The sequence below is a fragment of the Rhinopithecus roxellana genome, chromosome 9 (assembly GCF_007565055.1).
Source record: "Rhinopithecus roxellana isolate Shanxi Qingling chromosome 9, ASM756505v1, whole genome shotgun sequence".
Lineage (NCBI taxonomy): Eukaryota > Metazoa > Chordata > Mammalia > Primates > Cercopithecidae > Rhinopithecus > Rhinopithecus roxellana.
Window position 1 is genome coordinate 143,463,915 of NC_044557.1, and position 19,848 is coordinate 143,483,762.

The 19,848-nt window shown below is 39.4% G+C and overlaps 1 protein-coding gene across 2 annotated transcripts in view; it reads left to right on the forward strand.

Annotated features, from left to right (window-relative positions):
• The window catches only part of SH2D4A (SH2 domain containing 4A), an 88,338-nt gene that overhangs the window by 59,459 nt on the left and 9,031 nt on the right, over positions 1-19,848 (forward strand). For both annotated transcript variants that reach the window (XM_030937631.1, XM_030937632.1), the window contains one exon: positions 1,807-1,937. In XM_030937631.1, coding sequence (XP_030793491.1) covers positions 1,807-1,937 — 131 coding nt within the window. The remainder of the gene's footprint in view (positions 1-1,806; positions 1,938-19,848) is intronic.

A 19,848-nucleotide genomic window follows, 5' to 3' on the forward strand; every position in this document is an offset into this window, starting at 1 on the left:
TTCTTTTCTATGATCTGTGTATTTTCAAATAGCCTGTCTTCTGGCTCATTAATTATTTCTTCCATTTGATCAGGTGTGCTGCTGAAACCCTCTATTGCATTTTTCATTGTATTTATTGCCTTTTTCAGCTCCAGGATTTGATTTTTTAAAATTACTTCAGTCTTTCTGCTAAATTTCCCTGATACATTTTTGAATTGACTCTCTGTTCCTTCTTGAAGTTTGTTAAGCTTCCTTAAAACAGCTATTTTGAATTGTTTCAGAGATCACACATCTCTCTGACTTTAGGCTCAACCTCTGGTATCTTATTTTCTGCACTTGGTGAGGTCATATTTTCTTGAATCTTCTTGATGCTTGTGTATGTGTGACAATATCTGCACATTTAAGGATTAGGCTTTTATTCCACTCTCCACAGCCTGGCTTTATTTGTGCCTGTCTTACAGAGGCCCTTCCAGAAATTCTAAGCCGACTGATGTTTCCTGAGCCTGTGACCAATGCAGCCATCTCAGCACTAGAGGGCGCTCGAAGCCCAGGCTTGCTGCCAGTCTCCCAAGGGCTCTATGATTTACACAGCTCTCCTTGATGGACCTGAGGAAGAACTCAAGGAGGGTACAAGGGCTGTGTAGGGAAGCTGGTCAGGGACTCCAGTACAGAAGACTGTTTTAATGACCCAGACAAGTGTGTCTCCTAGTGGATCCCTGCAGGGAATGGGTAGTTCCTTGACTTCAGTGAGAGGGGATGGAGCTGATACTGGACCCCCTCAGTATTTGTTTATGGAAGGTGGCTGGAGAGCCCATCTCATTGGCTCAAATAGATGCTTGTCTCCCAGCAGGTGCCTCTACAGACAGGATAGTTCACTGACTGCAGTGGTGGTTGTGTTGTGTTTAAATTGAATTCTGCTCAAAATTAGTAGGCTGTTGAGTAGGACTTGGAAGTCTGTTTATTACGTTGCAAGGTTATTCTTTGTAGTAGAAATTGACTTACATCCTAGAAATCAAGTTCTGCTACTGAATCTGTTTCAGAATGATTCTGCTACCTGTATCTTTGTCTTACCAAACTTCAAATACTCTTCTTCCTTTTACTTTATAGTTCTTTCTTTCTTTCTTTCTTTTTTTAGCAGAACTAAATGTCATCAAAGGGTGGAAAAGGAGAAAGCAAGTCAGGGAGGTTAGTGGAAAGAGAAAGAAGAGTAAACAAAATAATGCAAACATTAGGAAAGAAATCTGTCTTACTGCATTTGATTTCTTTTGTTTGCAAATACATGCTTTCCAGCAAAATGTGCTGGGGTAAAAGTGTATTTTACTTTTTAGTGCTTATTTTTTCAGATGTTAATTGAAAGTTAATGAAGCTTCTAACTCCTATACAAATGAATTTAAATCTATGTGTTAACACAGCAGTGGATCATTCCCATAACTAGCCCTTTAAGACTGGAAGGACAAGTGACAGATTTATATTCCTTCCTCTTCTGCCCTTGAGGAGGTGTATAATGGTGGTGTGTAGGGGGTCCAGCCTCCTGTTAGCTGAGGTCATTGAATTAGATCTTGAAATGTATGTAATTATCTCTCCCTCCCATTCTCTCTCCCTCCCATTCTCTCTCCCTCCCATTGTCTCTCTCACACACACACACACACGCACACGTATATATATTTGCATGTGTATATATTTGTATGTATAAAGCACCTCTGGTGTCTGTAGACATGCATGTATATATATGCATATCTATGTGTGTGTGTATACGTATATATGACTTTTGAGGGCATTATTTTCAAATTAGTTAAATCTAACTTGAAAAACTTTTATAAATAACAGAAATCAGGGAGTGGTGAGGACAGTGTCCAGCTCTGCCCAAGAGGACATCATCCGGTGGTTTAAAGAGGAGCAGCTACCACTTCGAGCAGGCTACCAGAAAGCTTCAGACACCATAGCCCCCTGGTTCCATGGTGAGTGCAGAGATTTCCTCAATGGTGTTTCGTCTCAGGGCGGATGAAGCTGTGCTAATCCACCAGGAAGACAGAATAAAAGCTTCCATTTATCGGTGCTGCCCAAAAAGAGTCTTTCAGATTATTTTCACAAAGCAGTGTTTCAAAGACGTCTCAGTAAGCTGCATTCTCATGACTGTTTAGAAGGCAGTCAGCATTCATGGGCACTGTATTCACTGTGGGATAGATTTATCGCCACAAATGAAACCCGTAGGGCGGGAGGGAAAAGTGGTATTCCTGGTGACTTACCACTCGGTTGTTTGATTGCAACTTCCATCAAATGGCCACATTTTCCTTCCACCGAGGGAGACACAGTTATGGGGGTGGGAAGGTGCTGGATAGGACAGTGGCTGAGCAACCTTGAACAAATCATTGTTTTTTTCTGTAGGAAACCAATTTATCTAAGTCTCATTTTCCCCGTCTGTTAAATGAAGGAGTTGAACTTTGTGATCTTGTAAGTGAAAACTGGCTTTGATCCCTTGTTTCCAGTATGTAGTTGAGTGTGCAACATAGGTGGTTGGATCCTGAGCAGATACCAGTTAGTAAACATTTTCTGTATTTGACTAAAGAAACTTGATTCAAGCCCCTCTTCCACCCAGCGGATACTTCACAGACCTCTCTGTTTCCTGGATCTCAAGAGAAGTGAGTGGCTTCTTGCCTCAGTTGACTTCCATAAGGTCCATGGTTGAATTGGACTGATTGGCTATGTAGACAACAAAAGGTGCTTTAAAACAAAAATACGGTCCCCTCCCAGACTCTGTTTGTCCTCAGGATGTCTTGGTTTGAATTATGTTTAAGACATCTTTCCTTGAAGTAGCATCATCTCACACATAAATATACCACAAAAAGTAAACTCCCAAACACATAGCATGGGAAACTTTCTAAAAGGAGTAGTTATTTGTGATAGGCTTTCTCCGAAAGGGCTGCTTGTGCGGTCAGAATGTCACAGCGGAACTGTCTGGCGTCACTGCGGAACTGTCTGTCTGCCGTCACAGCAGAACTGTCTGGCTTCTCTTGGAAGTATTTGTTCTTTGGCGATTCAGAGTTCGTTAAGTGTCCATCCCAGAGGAGTCCCTTCTCCTTCCCAGGATGAAGTTGCAAGCCTCCTTCCTTTCTGCTTTAAGACATTGGGGAAGAAATGATGGTGTCAGAGATGAACAGAAAGAACGTGGGACAATTATGCATTAGCCGTGGCTGTCTCAGCTGTCTGATAATGCCTTGCTTTGCTTTTTAAAATAAGCACTGAGGAAATCAGCCACTTTGTAGTTTCTGTGTCTTTGGACAGAAGAGGCTGTCATCTCTGATTATAAGATTGGTAGTTTTTTTAACAGCAGGGAGTAAGAAATGGAAAATGTCAGTTGTTATTAAAAACCCTGGGACTTGAACAGGCCGTTCTGTTTGAAAGGCTGAAAGCTAGGAAGACACAGACTAAAAATCGAGTTGGAGCTTTGGTTAAAAAATATGACTCTTGAGTTTTACATAAAGTAACTCATTCAGGTGTGCTTATTTTCGATTTATTTTCACTTATACACATATTTTTCAGACTCATAAGCAAAATAAAAAAAAAAACTGTATAGTTAATAACCAGGACATAGTCACATAGTCAGTACACATCTCTATTTTCAGTTTCAAGAAGATACAATTTCATATTTTCAGGATAAAGAGAATATGCATCACATCTTATCTTCTTGAAATATAATTATCACTAGGAAACTATTCTGAAATATTAAAATGGTAGCCCTTTGTAGGTTTATTATCTTCTTTCCTTTGTCACAGTCCACCATGAATTACCCTTCGTAAGATGCTATTTTGGTTGCCTAATTTTTCATCCCACAAAGTTTTATACTTTCATCTTTTTCTCTCAATTAAGCTTGAGGTGAGGATGTGGGAGTGAGTAGGAGAGGACAAAGGGATTGAAGACTATTGGATTTCTGGCTTTTGTGGACTGGGAGGAAGGTGGCTGGGCTATCAATGGAGAGAAGGAACATAGGGGATGGGGAGGGTTAGGGAAGCAGAGAACAGAACAGAGCGTTCTATTTCACAGCATGATAAATGTAGTTAATAGAGTATTGTATGTTTCAAAAGTGCCAAAAGAGTAAATTTCGAATGTTCTTACCAGAAAAAAAAAATGCTAAGTATTTTAGGTGATGGATGTGTTAATTAGTTTGATTTAATTATTCCACATTGGGTTCATAAATCATAACATCACCTGGTATCCCATAAACTTACACAATTGTAAATTGAAGATTTACAATGAAAAAGTTCCAAACTCCTCCCTGTGATCCACAATGCCTACTTGATCTTCCCCTGTCTGTTGCTCCAGACCCATCTCAAGCCACTGTCCCTGCCTTGGTCACCTCTCCAGGCCTCCCGTCCATCCCTCAGACACACCACACTTGTCCCTACCTTAGGGTTCTTGAAGTTGCTCTTCCTGCATGCCTTCCTTTGGCTGACTTCTTAAGGAATTGACTGGCGTGATTATAGAGGCTTGGTAAGTCCCAAATCTGACAGGGTAGGAGGGAAGGCTGGACATGTGGGGAGGAATGGCCTTTTCCATCCAAATGCCTCCTGCTGGCAGCGTCCCTTCCTGCTCAGGGGAGGTCAGCCTTTGTCATAGTAAGGCCTTCAACTGACTGGACAAAACCCACACACATTATGGAGGGTAATCTGCTTTACTCCAAGTCCTCCCATTTAAATCTCATCCAAGGCCAGGTGCAGTGGCTCACGCCTATAATCACAGCACTTTGGGAGGCTGAGGCGGGTGGCTCACTTGAGGTCAGGAGTTTGAGACCAGCCTGACCAACAGGGCAAAACCCCATCTCTACTAAAAATACAAAAATTAGGTGGACATGGTGGTGCACACTTGTAATTACAGCTACTCGGGTGGCTGAGGCAGGAGAATTGCTTGAACCCAGGAGGCAGAGGTTACAGTGAGCTGAGATCACGCCATTGCACTCCAGCCTGGGCAACAGAGTGATACTCTGTCTCAATAATAATAATAATAATAATAATAATAATAAAACAAATCTTATCCAAAAAATTCTTCCCAGAGACATCCAGAATAATTTTTGACCAAATATCTGGGACCATGGCCCAGTCAAGTTGACCCATAAAATTAACCATGGAGGCAACTTTCTTGGTGAGACTGTGCTGGTCTGCTTGCAATAGACAACGTTGAGTTGAGCAGTTAGTTGTCTCCTTAATGAAGCTAGATTTAAGTTCTCAGTGTAATCAGGCAAAATAATCTCAGAAATCCTCAAAACCACAGGCATGAAAGAAATCATACAAATTTTAATTTTTTCCCTTTTCATTAAAAAATGATTTTTCTTATGAAATATTTTAAACACAAAGAAAGTACCAAGAAAAATACAACACCAGTGATATAACAAATGTTATATCTGTTCTCCAGGTACAGTGAATATTAACAGCCATATTTACTTCATATCTGTTTTTCTTAAGAAATAAAACTTGCCAGGGCAGGCGTGGTGGCTCATACCTGTAATCCCAGTGCTTGTGAGAGGCTGAGGCAGGCAGATCACTTGAGGTCAGGAGTTTGAGACCAGCCTGGCTAACAAGGCAAAACCCTGTCTCTATTAAAAATATAAAAATTATCTGGATGTGCTGGCAGGCACCTGTCGTTCCAGCTACTTGGGAGACTGAGGCAGGAGAATCTCTTGAACGCTGGAGACAGAGCTGGCAATCAGCCTAGATGGCGCTACTGTACTCCAGCCTGGGCTGGGCAGCAGAGTAAGACTCCATCTCAAAAAAAAAAAAAAAAAAAAGGAAAAGAAAATCCTGCCATATACAATTAAGGCCCCCTTTGTTACTTTTTGATCCCATTTCCTTTCCTTGTCTCCTTCTCCAAGGGTGAACTGCTCTTCTGAAGCTGTGATTTCCATCTTGATGTTATGCTGTAAACATATGTATTGTAATGAAAATATACAGTGTTGTGCTTAACATTTAAATGGGATCATGTTACATGTAATGTTTTCTTCCAACATTGTTATTGGGATTTGTCCTTGCTTATACGTATAGACAGGCTCATTCATTTTACCTATCGGTGGTGTTTTATTATATATATATATATATATAATATATGTATACACACAGGATACACATGTATCATTATTCATCTCTTCTACATTTGCTGTAACATTTTTGCTATTACAGAAAATGATGTGGTGTACACCCTTGAACATGTCTCGCCGTAAACATGATCATTTCTTCAGAGTATATATCTAGAGGCAGAATTACTAGGAGGTAGGATATGTGCATCTTTAATTATACTGCATATTGCTAAATGCCCATGAAACTGATTATACCAGTATATACTCCTACCAGCTGTACTTGGGAATTTTTGTTTCCCTGTGTACTTGCCAGTTCTTGATACTGCCAGATTTTGATTTTCCATTCCTCTTAAGGGTGCACAGTGGAATCTTATTTTAATTTGTACTAATTTATAGTGAGATTGGGCTCATATTTTACTGGCTGGATAAGTAGGTCTTCTGTAATGACTTACACAGATCTTTTGACCATTTTTCTAGTGAATTGATTTTTTATATTGACCTATAGGATTTTATATATTGTAGATACTGATCCTTTGTCAATCATATGAGTTACATATATATCCTCCTAGTTTGTGACTTGTCTTTTGACACATTTTAAGGGAGAGGAGTTTTTCATTTCAATGAGGTTCAATGTAGCTATTTTTCCTTTATGGTTTTTGCTTGTTGTGTCACGCACAATCCACCCATAATTTATTTTTGCATATAATATGAGACATGGCGACTTTATGATGTAAAAGTATGTACTATATAAAATTTACCACCTTAACCATTTTGTTGTTATTGTTTTGAGACAGAGACTCACTCTCGTTGCCCAGGCTGGAGTGCAGTGGCATGATCTTGGGCATACCGTAACCTCTGCCTCCCGGATTCAAGCAATTCTCCTGCCTCAGCCTCCTGAGTAGCTGGGATTACAGGCACTTGTCACCAAGACTGGCTAATTTTTGTATTTTTAGTAGAGATGGAGTTTCATCATGTTGGCCAGGCTGGTCCTGAACTCCTGACCTCAGGTGATCCACCCGCCTCGGCCTCCCAAAGTGCTGGGACAACCATTTTTAAGTGTACTATTCAGTGTTAAATACATCCATAATATTGTACAATTGGCCACTTGTGGTGGCTCCCACCTATAATCCCAGCACATTGGGTGGCCAAGGCAGGTAGATCCCTTGAGCCCAGGAGTTTGAGACTAACAACTCAAACCTGGCAAACTCCATCTCTACAAAAAAAAAAAAAAAAAAAAAAAAATACAAAAAAATTTGCCAGGCATGGTGGTACATGCCTGTAGTCCCAGCTGCCTGGGAGGCTAATGCAGGAGGATAGCTTGAGTCTAGGAGGCAGAGGGTGCAGTGAGCCAAGATCACACCATGCACTCTAGCCTGGAAGACAGTGCCAGACCCTGCCTCAAAAAAAAAAAAAAAAAAAAAAGTTGTGCAGCGATTATCACCATCCATCTGCAGAAGTCTTTGCACCTTGTAAAACTGAAACTACCCATTTAATAATGCTCCATTCACCACCAACCCCCAGCCCCTGGCAACTACCACGTGCTTTCTTTCTCTATGATTTTTAAAAAAATTTTTTTAATTTTTTAAATTTTTTTTTATTATACTTTAAGTTCTAGGGTACATGTGCATAACGTGCAGGTTTGTTACATATGTATACTTGTGCCATGTTGGTGTGCTGCACCCATCAACTCGTCAGCACCCATTAATTCATCATTTATATCAGGTATAACTCCCAATGCAATCCCTCCCTCCTCCCCGCCACATGATAGGCCCCAGTGTGTGATGTTCCCCTTCCCGAGTCCAAGTGATCTCATTGTTCAGTTCCCACCTATGAGTGAGAACATGCGGTGTTTGGTTTTCTCTTCTTGTGATAGTTTGCTAAGAATGATGGTTTCCAGCTGCATCCATGTCCCTACAAAGGATGCAAACTCATCCTTTTTTATGGCTGCATAGTATTCCATGGTGTATATGTGCCACATTTTCTTAATCCAGTCTGTCACAGATGGACATTTGGGTTGATTCCAAGTCTTTGCTCTTGTGAATAGTGCCGCAATAAACATACGTGTGCATGTGTCTTTATAGCAGCATGATTTATAATCATTTGGGTATATACCCAGTAGTGGGATGGCTGGGTCATATGGTACATCTAGTTCTAGATCCTTGAGGAATTGCCATACTGTTTTCCATAATGGTTGAACTAGTTTACAATCCCACCAACAGTGTAAAAGTGTTCCTATTTCTCCACATCCTCTCCAACACCTGTTGTTTCCTGACTTTTTAATGATTGCCATCCTAACTGGTGTGAGATGGTATCTCATTGTGGTTTTGATTTGCATTTCTCTGATGGTGAGTGATGATGAGCATTTTTTCATGTGTCTGTTGGCTGTATGAATGTCTTCTTTTGAGAAATGTCTGTTCATATCCTTTGCCCACTTTTTGATGGGGTTGTTTTTTTTCTTGTATATTTGTTTGAGTTCTTTGTAGATTCTGGATATTAGCCCTTTGTCAGATGAGTAGATTGCAAAAATTTTCTCCCATTCTGTAGGTTGCCTGTTCACTCTGATGGTAGTTTCTTTTGCTGTGCAGAAGCTCTTTAGTTTAATTAGATCCCATTTGTCAATTTTGGCTTTTGCTGCCGTTGCTTTTGATGTTTTAGACATGAAGTCCTTGCCCATGCCTATGTCCTGAATGGTACTACCTAGGTTTTCTTCTAGGGTTTTTATGGTATTAGGTCTAACATTTAAGTCTCTAATCCATCTTGAATTAATCTTCGTATAAGGAGTAAGGAAAGGATCCAGTTTCAGCTTTCTACTTATGGCTAGCCAATTTTCCCAGCACCATTTATTAAATAGGGAATCCTTTCCCCATTTCTTGTTTCTCTCAGGTTTGTCAAAGATCAGATGGCTGTAGATGTGTGGTATTATTTCTGAGGGCTCTGTTCTGTTCCATTGGTCTATATCTCTGTTTTGGTACCAGTACCATGCTGTTTTGGTTACTGTAGCCTTGTAGTATAGTTTGAAGTCAGGTAGCGTGACGCCTCCAGCTTTGTCCTTTTGACTTAGGATTGTCTTGGCAATGCGGGCTCTTTTTTGGTTCCATATGAACTTTAAAGCAGTTTTTTCCAATTCTGTGAAGAAACTCATTGGTGTCTTGATGGGGATGGCATTGAATCTATAAATAACCTTGGGGCAGTATGGCCATTTTCACGATATTGATTATTCCTATCCATGAGCATGGTATGTTCTTCCATTTGTTTGTGTCCTCTTTTATTTCACTGAGCAGTGGTTTGTAGTTCTCTTTGAAGAGGTCCTTGACATCCCTTGTAAGTAGGATTCCTAGGTATTTTATTCTCTTTGAAGCAATAGTGAATGGAAGTTCATTCATGATTTGGCTCTCTGTTTGTCTGTTACTGGTGTATAAGAATGCTTGTGATTTTTGCACATTAATTTTGTATCCTGAGACTTTGCTGAAGTTGCTTATCAGCTTAAGGAGATTTTGGGCTGAGACAATGGGGTTTTCTAAATATACAATCATGTCATCTGCAAACAGGGACAATTTGACTTCTTCTTTTCCTAACTGGATACCCTTGATTTCTTTCTCTTGCCTGATTGCCCTAGCCAGAACTTCCAACACTATGTTGAATAGGAGTGGTGAGAGAGGGCATCCCTGTCTTGTGCCAGTTTTCAAAGGGAATTTTTCCAGTTTTTGCCCATTCAGTATGATATTGGCTGTGGGTTTGTCATAAATAACTCTGATTCTTTTGAGGTACGTTCCATCAATACCGAATTTATTGAGCGTTTTTAGCATGAAGGGCTGTTGAATTTTGTCAAGCCTTTTCTGCATCTATTGAGATAATCATGTGGTTCTTGTCTTTGGTTCTGTTTATATGCTGGATGACGTTTATTGATTTGTGAATGTTGAACCAGGCTTGCATCCCAGGGATGAAGCCCACTTGATCATGGTGGATAAGCTTTTGGATGTGCTGCTGAATCCCGTTTGCCAGTATTTTATTGAGGATTTTTGCATCGATGTTCATCAGGGATATTGGTCTAAAATTCTCTTTTTTTGTTGTGTCTCTGCCAGGCTTTGGTATCAGGATGATGTTGGCCTCATAAAATGAGTTAGGGAGGATTCCCTCTTTTTCTATTGATTGGAATAGTTTCAGAAGGAATGGTACCAGCTCCTCCTTGTACCTCTGGTAGAATTCAGCTGTGAATCCATCTGGTCCTGGACTTTTTTTGGTGGGTAGGCTATTAATTATTGCCTCAATTTCAGAGCCTGCTATTGGTCTATTCAGGGATTCAACTTCTTCCTGGTTTAGTCTTGGAAGAGTGTAAGTGTCCAGGAAATTATCCATTTCTTCTAGATTTTCTAGTTGATTTGCGTAGAGGTGTTTATAGTATTCTCTGATGGTAGTTTGTATTTCTGTGGGGTCGGTGGTGATATCCCCTTTATCATTTTTTATTGCGTCTATTTGATTCTTCTCTCTTTTCTTCTTTATTAGCCTTGCTAGCGGTCTGTCAATTTTGTTGATCTTTTCAAAAAACCAACTCCTGGATTCATTGATTTTTTGGAGGGTTTTTTGTGTCTCTATCTCCTTCAGTTCTGCTCTGATCTTAGTTATTTCTTGTCTTCTGCTAGCTTTTGAATGTGTTTGTTCTTGCCTCTCTAGTTCTTTTAATTGTGATGTTAGAGTGTCCATTTTAGATCTTTCCAGCTTTCTCTTGTGGGCATTTAGTGCTGTAAATTTCCCTCTACACACTGCTTTAAATGTGTCCCAGAGATTCTGGTATGTTGTATCTTTGTTCTCATTGGTTTCAAAGAACATCTTTATTTCTGCCTTCATTTCATTATGTACCCAGTAGTCATTCAGGAGCAGGTTGTTCAGTTTCCATGTAGTTGAGCGGTTTTGATTGAGTTTCTTAGTCCTGAGTTCTAGTTTGATTGCACTGTGGTCTGAGAGACAGTTTGTTATAATTTCTGTTCTTTTACATTTGCTGAGGAGTGCTTTACTTCCAATTATGTGGTCAATTTTGGAATAAGTGTGATGTGGTGCTGAGAAGAATGTATATTCTGTTGATTTGGGGTGGAGAGTTCTATAGATGTCTATTAGGTCCGCTTGGTGCAGAGATGAGTTCAATTCCTGGATATCCTTGTTAACTTTCTGTCTCGTTGATCTGTCTAATGTTGACAGTGGAGTGTTGAAGTCTCCCATTATTATTGTATGGGAGTCTAAGTCTCTTTGTATGTCTCTAAGGACTTGCTTTATGAATTTGAGTGCTCCTGTATTGGGTGCATATATATTTAGGATAGTTAGCTCTTCCTGTTGAATTGATCCCTTTACCATTATGTAATGGCCTTCTTTGTCTCTTTTGATCTTTGATGGTTTAAAGTCTGTTTTATCAGAGACTAGGATTGCAACCCCTGCTTTTTTTTGTTCTCCATTTGCTTGGTAGATCTTCCTCCATCCCTTTATTTTGAGCCTGTGTATGTCTCTGCATGTGAGATGGGTCTCCTGAATACAGCAGACTGATGGGTCTTGACTCTGTATCCAGTTTGCCAGTCTGTGTCTTTTAATTGGAGCATTTAGTCCATTTACATTTAAGGTTAATATTGTTATGTGTGAACTTGATCCTGCCATTATGATATTAACTGGTTATTTTGCTCGTTAGTTGATGCAGTTTCTTCCTAGCCTCGATGGCCTTTACATTTTGACTATTCTAAATATCTCGTCTAAGTAGAATTGTACAGTATTTGTCTTTTTGTGACTGGTTTATTTCATTTAGTATCATGTCCTCAAGATTTATTCATGTTGTCATGTATGTCAGAATTTCCTTCGTTTTTGAAGTAGAATAATATTCCATTCTATGGATGGACCACACTTTGCTTACCCATTATCTGTTGCTTCCGTGTTTCAGGTATTGTGAATAGTGCTGCTGAGAACACAGGTGTAGAAATATCTCTCGGAGAGTCTGCTTTCAGTTCTTTTGGGTATTTACCCAATGGAATTGGAATTTCAGGATCATAGGGTAATTCTGTGGTTTAACTTTGTAGAAACCGGCCATACTGTTTTCCACAGTGGCTATGCTATACTATTTTACCTTTCCACCAACAGTGCACAAGAATTTCAATTCCTTCACATCCTTGCCAGCACTTGTTATTTTTCTTTTTCTTTTCTTTTCTTTTTTTTTTTCTTTTAAGAGACAAGGTCTTTGTCTGTTGCCTAGGCTGGAGCACAGTGGCACAATTATAGCTCACTGCAGTCTCAAACTCCTAGGCTCAAGTGATCTTCCCATCTCAGCCTCTTGAGCAGCTGGAACTATAAGCCTGCAATACCATGTCTGGCTAATTTTTAAATTTTTGGTAGAGCCAGTACCTCACTGTTGCTCAGGCTGGTCTGAAATGCCTGGCCTCAAGCAGTCCTCCCTCCTCAGCCTCCCAAAGAACTGAGATTATAGGCATGAGTCACTATGACTGTTTTCTTTCTTTTTTCTCTATTTCATAGCACCTATCCTAGAGGATGGGAGGTCATATGTCATTATGGTTTTGATTTACATTTCCCTAATGACTAGTAATGTTAAGCACCTTTTCATTTGCTTATTGGCCATTTGTATATCTTCTTTGAAAAATGTTTACTTGAACTCTTTGCCCAGTTTTGGATTGGGTTCTTGTTGAATTATAAGAGTTCTCTATACAGTATATTCTGGGTATCAATCCTTTATTAGATATCTAATTTAAAAATATTTTTGCCTGTTTTATGGGTTGCCTTTTTAATCTGTTGTCTTTTGATGTTTAAAATGCTTTAATTTTTATGAAGTTCAATGTGCCTATTTTTTTCTTGTGTTGCTGGTGCCTTTGGTGTTGTATCTAAGAAATCACTGCCAAATCCAATGTTGTGAAGATTTGACCCTCTGTCTTCTTCTGAGAGTGTTCCAGCTTTAGGTCCTACATTTAAGTCTTTGATCCCTTTTGAGTTAATTTTTATATATGGTGTTAGATAAAGGTCCAGCTTCATTCTTTCACACATGGTTATCCAATTTTACCAGCACCATTTATTGAAATGACTGCCCCTTCCCTATTGAATGGTGTTGGCCCCTTTGTCAAAATTCATTTGACCACATCTAAGCATTTTTACTTCTGGGTTTTTTATTATAATCTATTGGTCTATAAGTCTGTGTATATGCTGGTACCACATTGTTTTGATTACTATAGCATTGTGTTAAGTTTTGAAATGACTATGTGTGAGTCTTCTAGTTTTTTCTTCTATTTTCAAGATTGTTTTGATTATTTGGGGTCTCAAGATTCCACATGAATTTTTAGATAGGTTTTTCTACTTCTACAAAAAGTGTCGTTGAGATTTTGGTAGAGATTACATTGAATCTGTATATCATTTTGAATAGTATTGTTATCTTTATTAAGTCGTCTGATCCATGAACATGGGATGTGTTTTTATTTACTTATGTCTTCTTTATCTCAGCAATGTTTTGTAGTTGGTTGTGTTGTTGTTGTTGTTTGTTTGTTTTTGTTTTTTTTTTTAGACAGAGTCTTGCTCTGGTGCCTGGGCTGGAATGCTGAAGTGCAGTGGTGTGATCTCTGCTCACTGCAACCTCTGCCTCTCAGATTCAAGCAATTCTCCCATCTCAGCCTCCCAAGTAGCTGGGATTACAGGCACCCACTACCATGTCTGGCTAATTTTTGTATTTTTAGTTGAGACAGGGTTTCACTGTGTTGGCCAGGCTGTTATCAAACTCCTGACCTCAAGTGATCCACCTGCTTCAGCCTCCCAAACTTCTGGGATTACAAGCATGAGCCACTGTGCCCAGTCATCAGTGTTTTGTAGTTTCCTTTGTATAAGTCTTTCACTTCCCTGGTTAATTCTAAGTATTCTTTTTCCTTTTTTTTTTTTTTTTTTTTTTTTTTGAGATAGAGTCTCCCTCTGTCACCCAGGCTAGAGTGCGGTGGCGCGATCTCCACTCATTGCAAGCTCCGCCTCCCAGGTTCACGCCATTCTCCTGCCTCAGCCTCCCATGTAGCTGGGACTACAGGCGTCCGCCACCACACCCGGCTAATTTTTTGTATTTTTAGTAGAGATGGGGTTTCACCGTGTTAGCCAGAATGGTCTCGATCTTCTGACCTCGTGATCCACCTGTCTTGGCCTACCGAAGTGCTGGGATTACAGGCTTGAGCCACCGTGCCCGGCCCTAAATATTCTTTTTGATGATAGTGTAAATGGAATTTGATTTGTAATTTCCTTCTGAGAGTGTTCATTGTCAGTGTATAGAAATGCAACTGATTTTTTGTGTATTGACTGTGTATCCTGCCACTTTACTTAATTCATTTATTAGTTTTAACAGTTTTTTGTGGAATCTTTCTGGTTTTCTACATAGACGATTGTATGATCTGACAACAGAGATAATTTTACTTCTTCTTTTCTAATTTGGATACCTTTTATTTATTTTATCTAACTGCTGTAGCTAGAACTTCCAAGAATAGTTGAATAGAAATGGCGAAAGTGGGCATCCCTGCCTTATTCCTGATCTTAGAAGAAATGTCATTCAGTACTAACTATGATGTTTGTTGTGAGTTTTTCATACATGGCCTTTACTATGTTGATGTAGTTTCCTTCTCTTCCTAGTTTGTTGAGTTTTTATCATGATACGGTATTGCATGTTGTTGGATGCTTTTTCTGCACTGAGATGAGCATGTATTTTTTTCGTTTATTCTGTTAATACGGTGTATTACACTGATCAGTTTTCATATATTGTACCATCTTGCATTTCAGGAATAAATCCTACTTGGTATGGTATATGATCCTGTTGATATGCTGCTGGATTAATTTTGATAATAACCATGTTACTGTAATACTATCTTTTATAATTGCCTATGTGTTTGCCTTTATTGAGTTACTTGTTTCTTCATTTGGCTTTGAGTTACCCATCTGCATCCTTTCATTTCACCATGTAGCATCCTTGGACATTTCTTGCATGGCAGGTTTACTGGTAACAAACTTCCTTAGCTTTTGTTTACCCAGGAACGTCTTAATTTGTCTCCCACTTTTAAAGGACAATTTTTCCAGGATTGGCCAAAAGAATCAAGAATCAGTAGGATTCTTGATTGACAGTTGTTTTTTCTTTTAGTATTTTGAATATGCAGATAGTCCTAAACTTACAATGGTTTGACTTACGATTTTTTTACCTGATGATGGTGTGAACGTGATACACATTCAGTAAACACCATACTTCAAGTACCTGTTCAACCATTCTGGTTTTCACTTTCAGTACAATATTCAATAAATTGCATGGGATATTCACTTTAAAAATGGTTTTTGTGTTAGATGATGTGGCCAAACTGTAGGGTAATATAAATATTCTGACCATGTTTAAGGTAGGCTAGGCTAAGTTATGATGTTCAGTAAGTTAGACTGTATTAAGTGAATTTTTGACTGACAATATTCTCAACTTATGCTGGGTTTATAAGGATGTAACCCTCCCCCCCATCATAAGGTAAGTTGAGGAGCGTCTTTATTGGCTCACTGCTTTCTGTTCTCCAAAACTAGTGATGAGAAATCTGGGGATAATCTTATTGACCATCCCTTGTATGTGATGAGTTGCTTCTCTCTTGCTGCTTTGAAGATTCTTTTTTTTTTTTTTTTTTTTTTTTTTTTTTGAGACAGAGTCTCACTCTGTAACCCTGGCTATAGTACAGTGGTGTGATCTCGGCTCACTACAGCCTCGACCTCCCAGGTTCAAGCAGTCCTCCTGCCTCAGTCCTGTCAAGTAGCTGGGACTATAGACACATGCCACCATACCTGGCCAATCTTTGTCTTTTGACAGTTTGATTGTACCGTATGTCAGTGTGGGTCTCTTTTAAGTTCATCTCACTTGGATTTCATTGAATTTCTTGGATGTTTATATTAATGTCTTTCATCAAATTTGGGGAGTTTTCATTATTTCTTCAAATATTCTCTCTGCCCCCTTCTCCTTTTGATAGTTCCACAAAACATATATTGGGTCATTTGATGCCGTTCCATAGGTGCCTTAGGCTATGTTCACTTTTCTTCATTTTATTCTTTCTGTTCCTCAAACTCGATAATGTCCATTGTCCTGTCTTCAAGTTCAGTGATTCTTTCATCTGCCCACTTAAATCTGCCTGTGAATTCCTCTAGCGAATTTTTCATTTTAGTTATACTTTCAGCTCTAGGATTTCTTCCTTATTTTTTTTTTTTAGGTTTTCTCTTTATATTTACATTTTGTGCATACATAGTCTTTGAGTAGATCTGTCATCGAGTCTTTTTCATTCCAAGACAGTTTCTGATTTGTTTTCCTTTGAATGGGCCATATTTTTCTTTGGATTTTCATCCAAAGAATCTGTAAACTAAGTAAATAATGTAGGAAAGTCCTTCTGGCCAAACTTAACATCCTGCTGACTGAAGAGTCATCCCAGTTATTCTGGCTTCAGATTATGAGTCTCCAAAGTATGCAGATACATAATTCATTTTACCCACTAACATGCTTTTAAAGTTCCCCAAGACAGGGCCAAAGAATAAATGTGATTTTTTGCTGAAAACTGGGTATTTGAATGTAATAATGTGGTAACTCTGGGAATCTGATTCTTCCTCTTCCCCAAGGCTGTTTTTTTTTTTGTTTCTATTGTTACAGGCTTTCTCTATGTCAAGGATCAGCCTGAGGTACAAACTTAAGGTCTTCGCAGCTCCTTTTTGAGCCTGTGCCTTTCCACGGCCATGAATAGTCATGTTATGATTTTCTCCGTATATGAAATTATTTTTTTTTATTTTTTATTTTTTTTGAGACGGAGTCTTGCTCTGCCGCCCAGGCTGGAGTGCAGTGGCCGGATCTCAGCTCACTGCAAGCTCCGCCTCCCGGGTTCCCGCCATTCTCCTGCCTCGGCCTCCCGCGTAGCTGGGACTACAGGCGCCCGCCAGGTCGCCCGGCTAGTTTTTTTTTTGTATTTTTAGTAGAGACGGGGTTTCCCCATGTTAGCCAGGATGGTCTCGATCTCCTGACCTCGTGATCCGCCCGTCTCGGCCTCCCAAAGTGCTGGGATTACAGGCTTGATGAAATTATTTTTGAATGTCCCAGTCTTTAGTGTCTGGCTCCCAAAAGGGGGAAAAAATTAAGGGGGAGGGATTTTAAAATGTAATGACTAGATTACCTAGTTTTGAGTTGAGTTTTCTTCTCTGTAAAATGAGGATAATACTAATCTATCTATGTCATAGGGTTGTTCTTATAAAGTAAATCAGCTAATATTATGTAAAGTGCTTGGAATAGTACCTAATACATGGTGTTTGTTATTTTGATTTATCAGAATTGTGCAGTTTAAGTCCACCTTTCTGTTCCCCTACCTTTCTTTTCCTATCGTTTTGAGTAACAGTGTAAGTAAGCAGCACTTCAATAGAATAGATTGTAATTACTGCAAAAACTGCACTATGTTATTTCTACAAGTGTTTATTTGGGGCCTGTCTTTAAAAGCTAGGAGGCCACCTCAGAAGCAAACAGTAATCTGGAAGGACAGAGGGTCAACACCCTCACCAACAGAGAATGAAGGTTTTTGGGCAAGTTTGGCAGGACATTGCAGGTTAAGGTTGAGCTTGGGTTTGGGAGGGATGGCGCAAAGAGATGGGGGTGAGTCTTAGTGTTTCTAAAGTAATAGCTCCCATTTTCTGGATTTATGATCTTCTAAATATTGTTATTGCTTAAGTCTGCCTGATTTTGTCATCCTTTATCTCTTCTTATCCCGTTGTCCTTGAACGACCATTTTTTCAGGTCGGGACTGTCTTGACCTTCAAATGCAATGCTTGTTTTATTCATTTGGTTCTTGCATCTGATAGCCAGATTCCAGCATTCTTTAAGAAAGACCTTATAGTCTGTAATATCTGTAAACTAAGTAAATAATGTAGGAAGGTCCTTCTGGCCAAACTTAACATCCTGCTGACTGAAGAGTCATCCCAGTTATTCTGGCTTCAGATTATGAGTCTCCAAAGTACGCAAATATATAATTCATTTTACCCACTAACATGCTTTTAAAGTTCCCCAAGACAGGGCCAAAGAATAAATAAAATTGAGATCTGAAGTTCTGTCTGGAACACCACAGGTTTGTTTCTTCATTCTATCAACATTTTCCTACTTCTGCTAAAAATAAAGCAATATATTGGAGCTTAGAAACTGGCAGGGACTGGGAGTGGGAAGATGGGTAGAAAGATAGAAATCTGTGTATAGACAAGTTTATGATTTAGAAATTTTCCAATTATAAACAATTTTTAAACAAAATTGCACACATTTGCTTTATGTATCAATAGTTGATCATTAATCCTCTGAAATTTAATGAACACTCTTATTCAAATGTAGATGTAATTAGATTTTTGATGAAATCTCTCCATCTTGAGTTGTTTCTTTTAGCTGTCTTTTGCTGTCATGGCATACAACTGAACCTGCCCTCCCGGTGATTTGGTCCCACCAGTACTTTATATATATTTTAAGCTACTTAGCAAGCACATCCTCTTTACTTTGGTGGGATAGCAATATAGTTCACCCTTCAGCGTTTTTTTTTTTTTTTTTTTTTTTTTTTTTTTTTTTTTTTTTTTTTTTTTTTTTTTTTTGAGACAGACTCTTTCTCCACTACCCAGGCTGGAGTGCAGTGACATGATGTCAGCTCACTGTAGCCTCCACCTCCCAGGTTCAGACGATTCTCCTGCCTCTGCCTCAGGAGTAGTTGGAATTACAAGGCATGTGCCAGCATGCCTGGCTAAGTTTTGTATTTTTAGTAGAGACCATGTTGGTCAGGCTGGTCTCGAACTTCTGACTTCAAGTGATCCACCCTCCTTGGCCTCCCAAAGTGCTGGGATTACAGGCCTGAGCCACCATGCCTGGCCACACTTCAGCTATTTTGATTTCTTCCATTTTTTGATACATTCCACTGACTCTTTAGAGGGTCACTCTGAACCTCCTGGAGGTAGTTATTCTCTGGAATTGTCGTTCCCTAGAGATGGTTGTTAAGGTGGAATCCTGTGTCCCACTCCTCCCCACTTCCCTTCTACTCCTGACAGTTTGTCACGCACAGCTCCTTCAAAACGGGGACCAGATACCATCCCAGATGGAGCGTATGTCACTCAATAGGTTGCATTAAGAAGGAGTCATGGAGGCTTCCCAAAATTTCTTTCAGTCTAACATCTTAGGAGACCGATGAGTCAGTAGTTCTGATCCTGGACTTATTAAGGAGCTTCTCAGTGATCATCTGTCCTATGACTATTTTGCTGAAGAATGGAGATTTCTTAATTGTGGGGCCATCAATATTCTGCCCACCTGTCACAAAGGGATTTTCAAGCTTCTGTCTTTACCGAGCACAAAGGAGTTATTTATGTGATTTCTCAAAGCCTCTTTGTTCTTAAACCTCAGATGACATATATATCCTGCCTCATTTACATGGATGATTCACACATTTTATGGAGTGGATAGGCTGTGGCCAGCAACAGTATATCACTGCTTGTGTGAGGCGGAGAAGGACAGCTGGAAGTCCATTCCCGGGCAGGGCTCCTTTTGGCATGAAGGCTTCACCTACATTAATGTTATTAAAGCAAAGCACATATTGTCCAAATTATTCTGCATGGTCCCCCCTATAAAATTGCTTAGTGTGTGTTCAGATTGTAAAGCAGCTGGAGAAGATGAAACAAAGAGGCTAAAACTACACACATTAATTTGGATTTCAGAAGAGTTAGCTTTTCTGCAGAACATTCTATGCAATGCTGGCTTCTTCCTGGAAGAACCTGACTTTTCTCATAAATGACTCAGT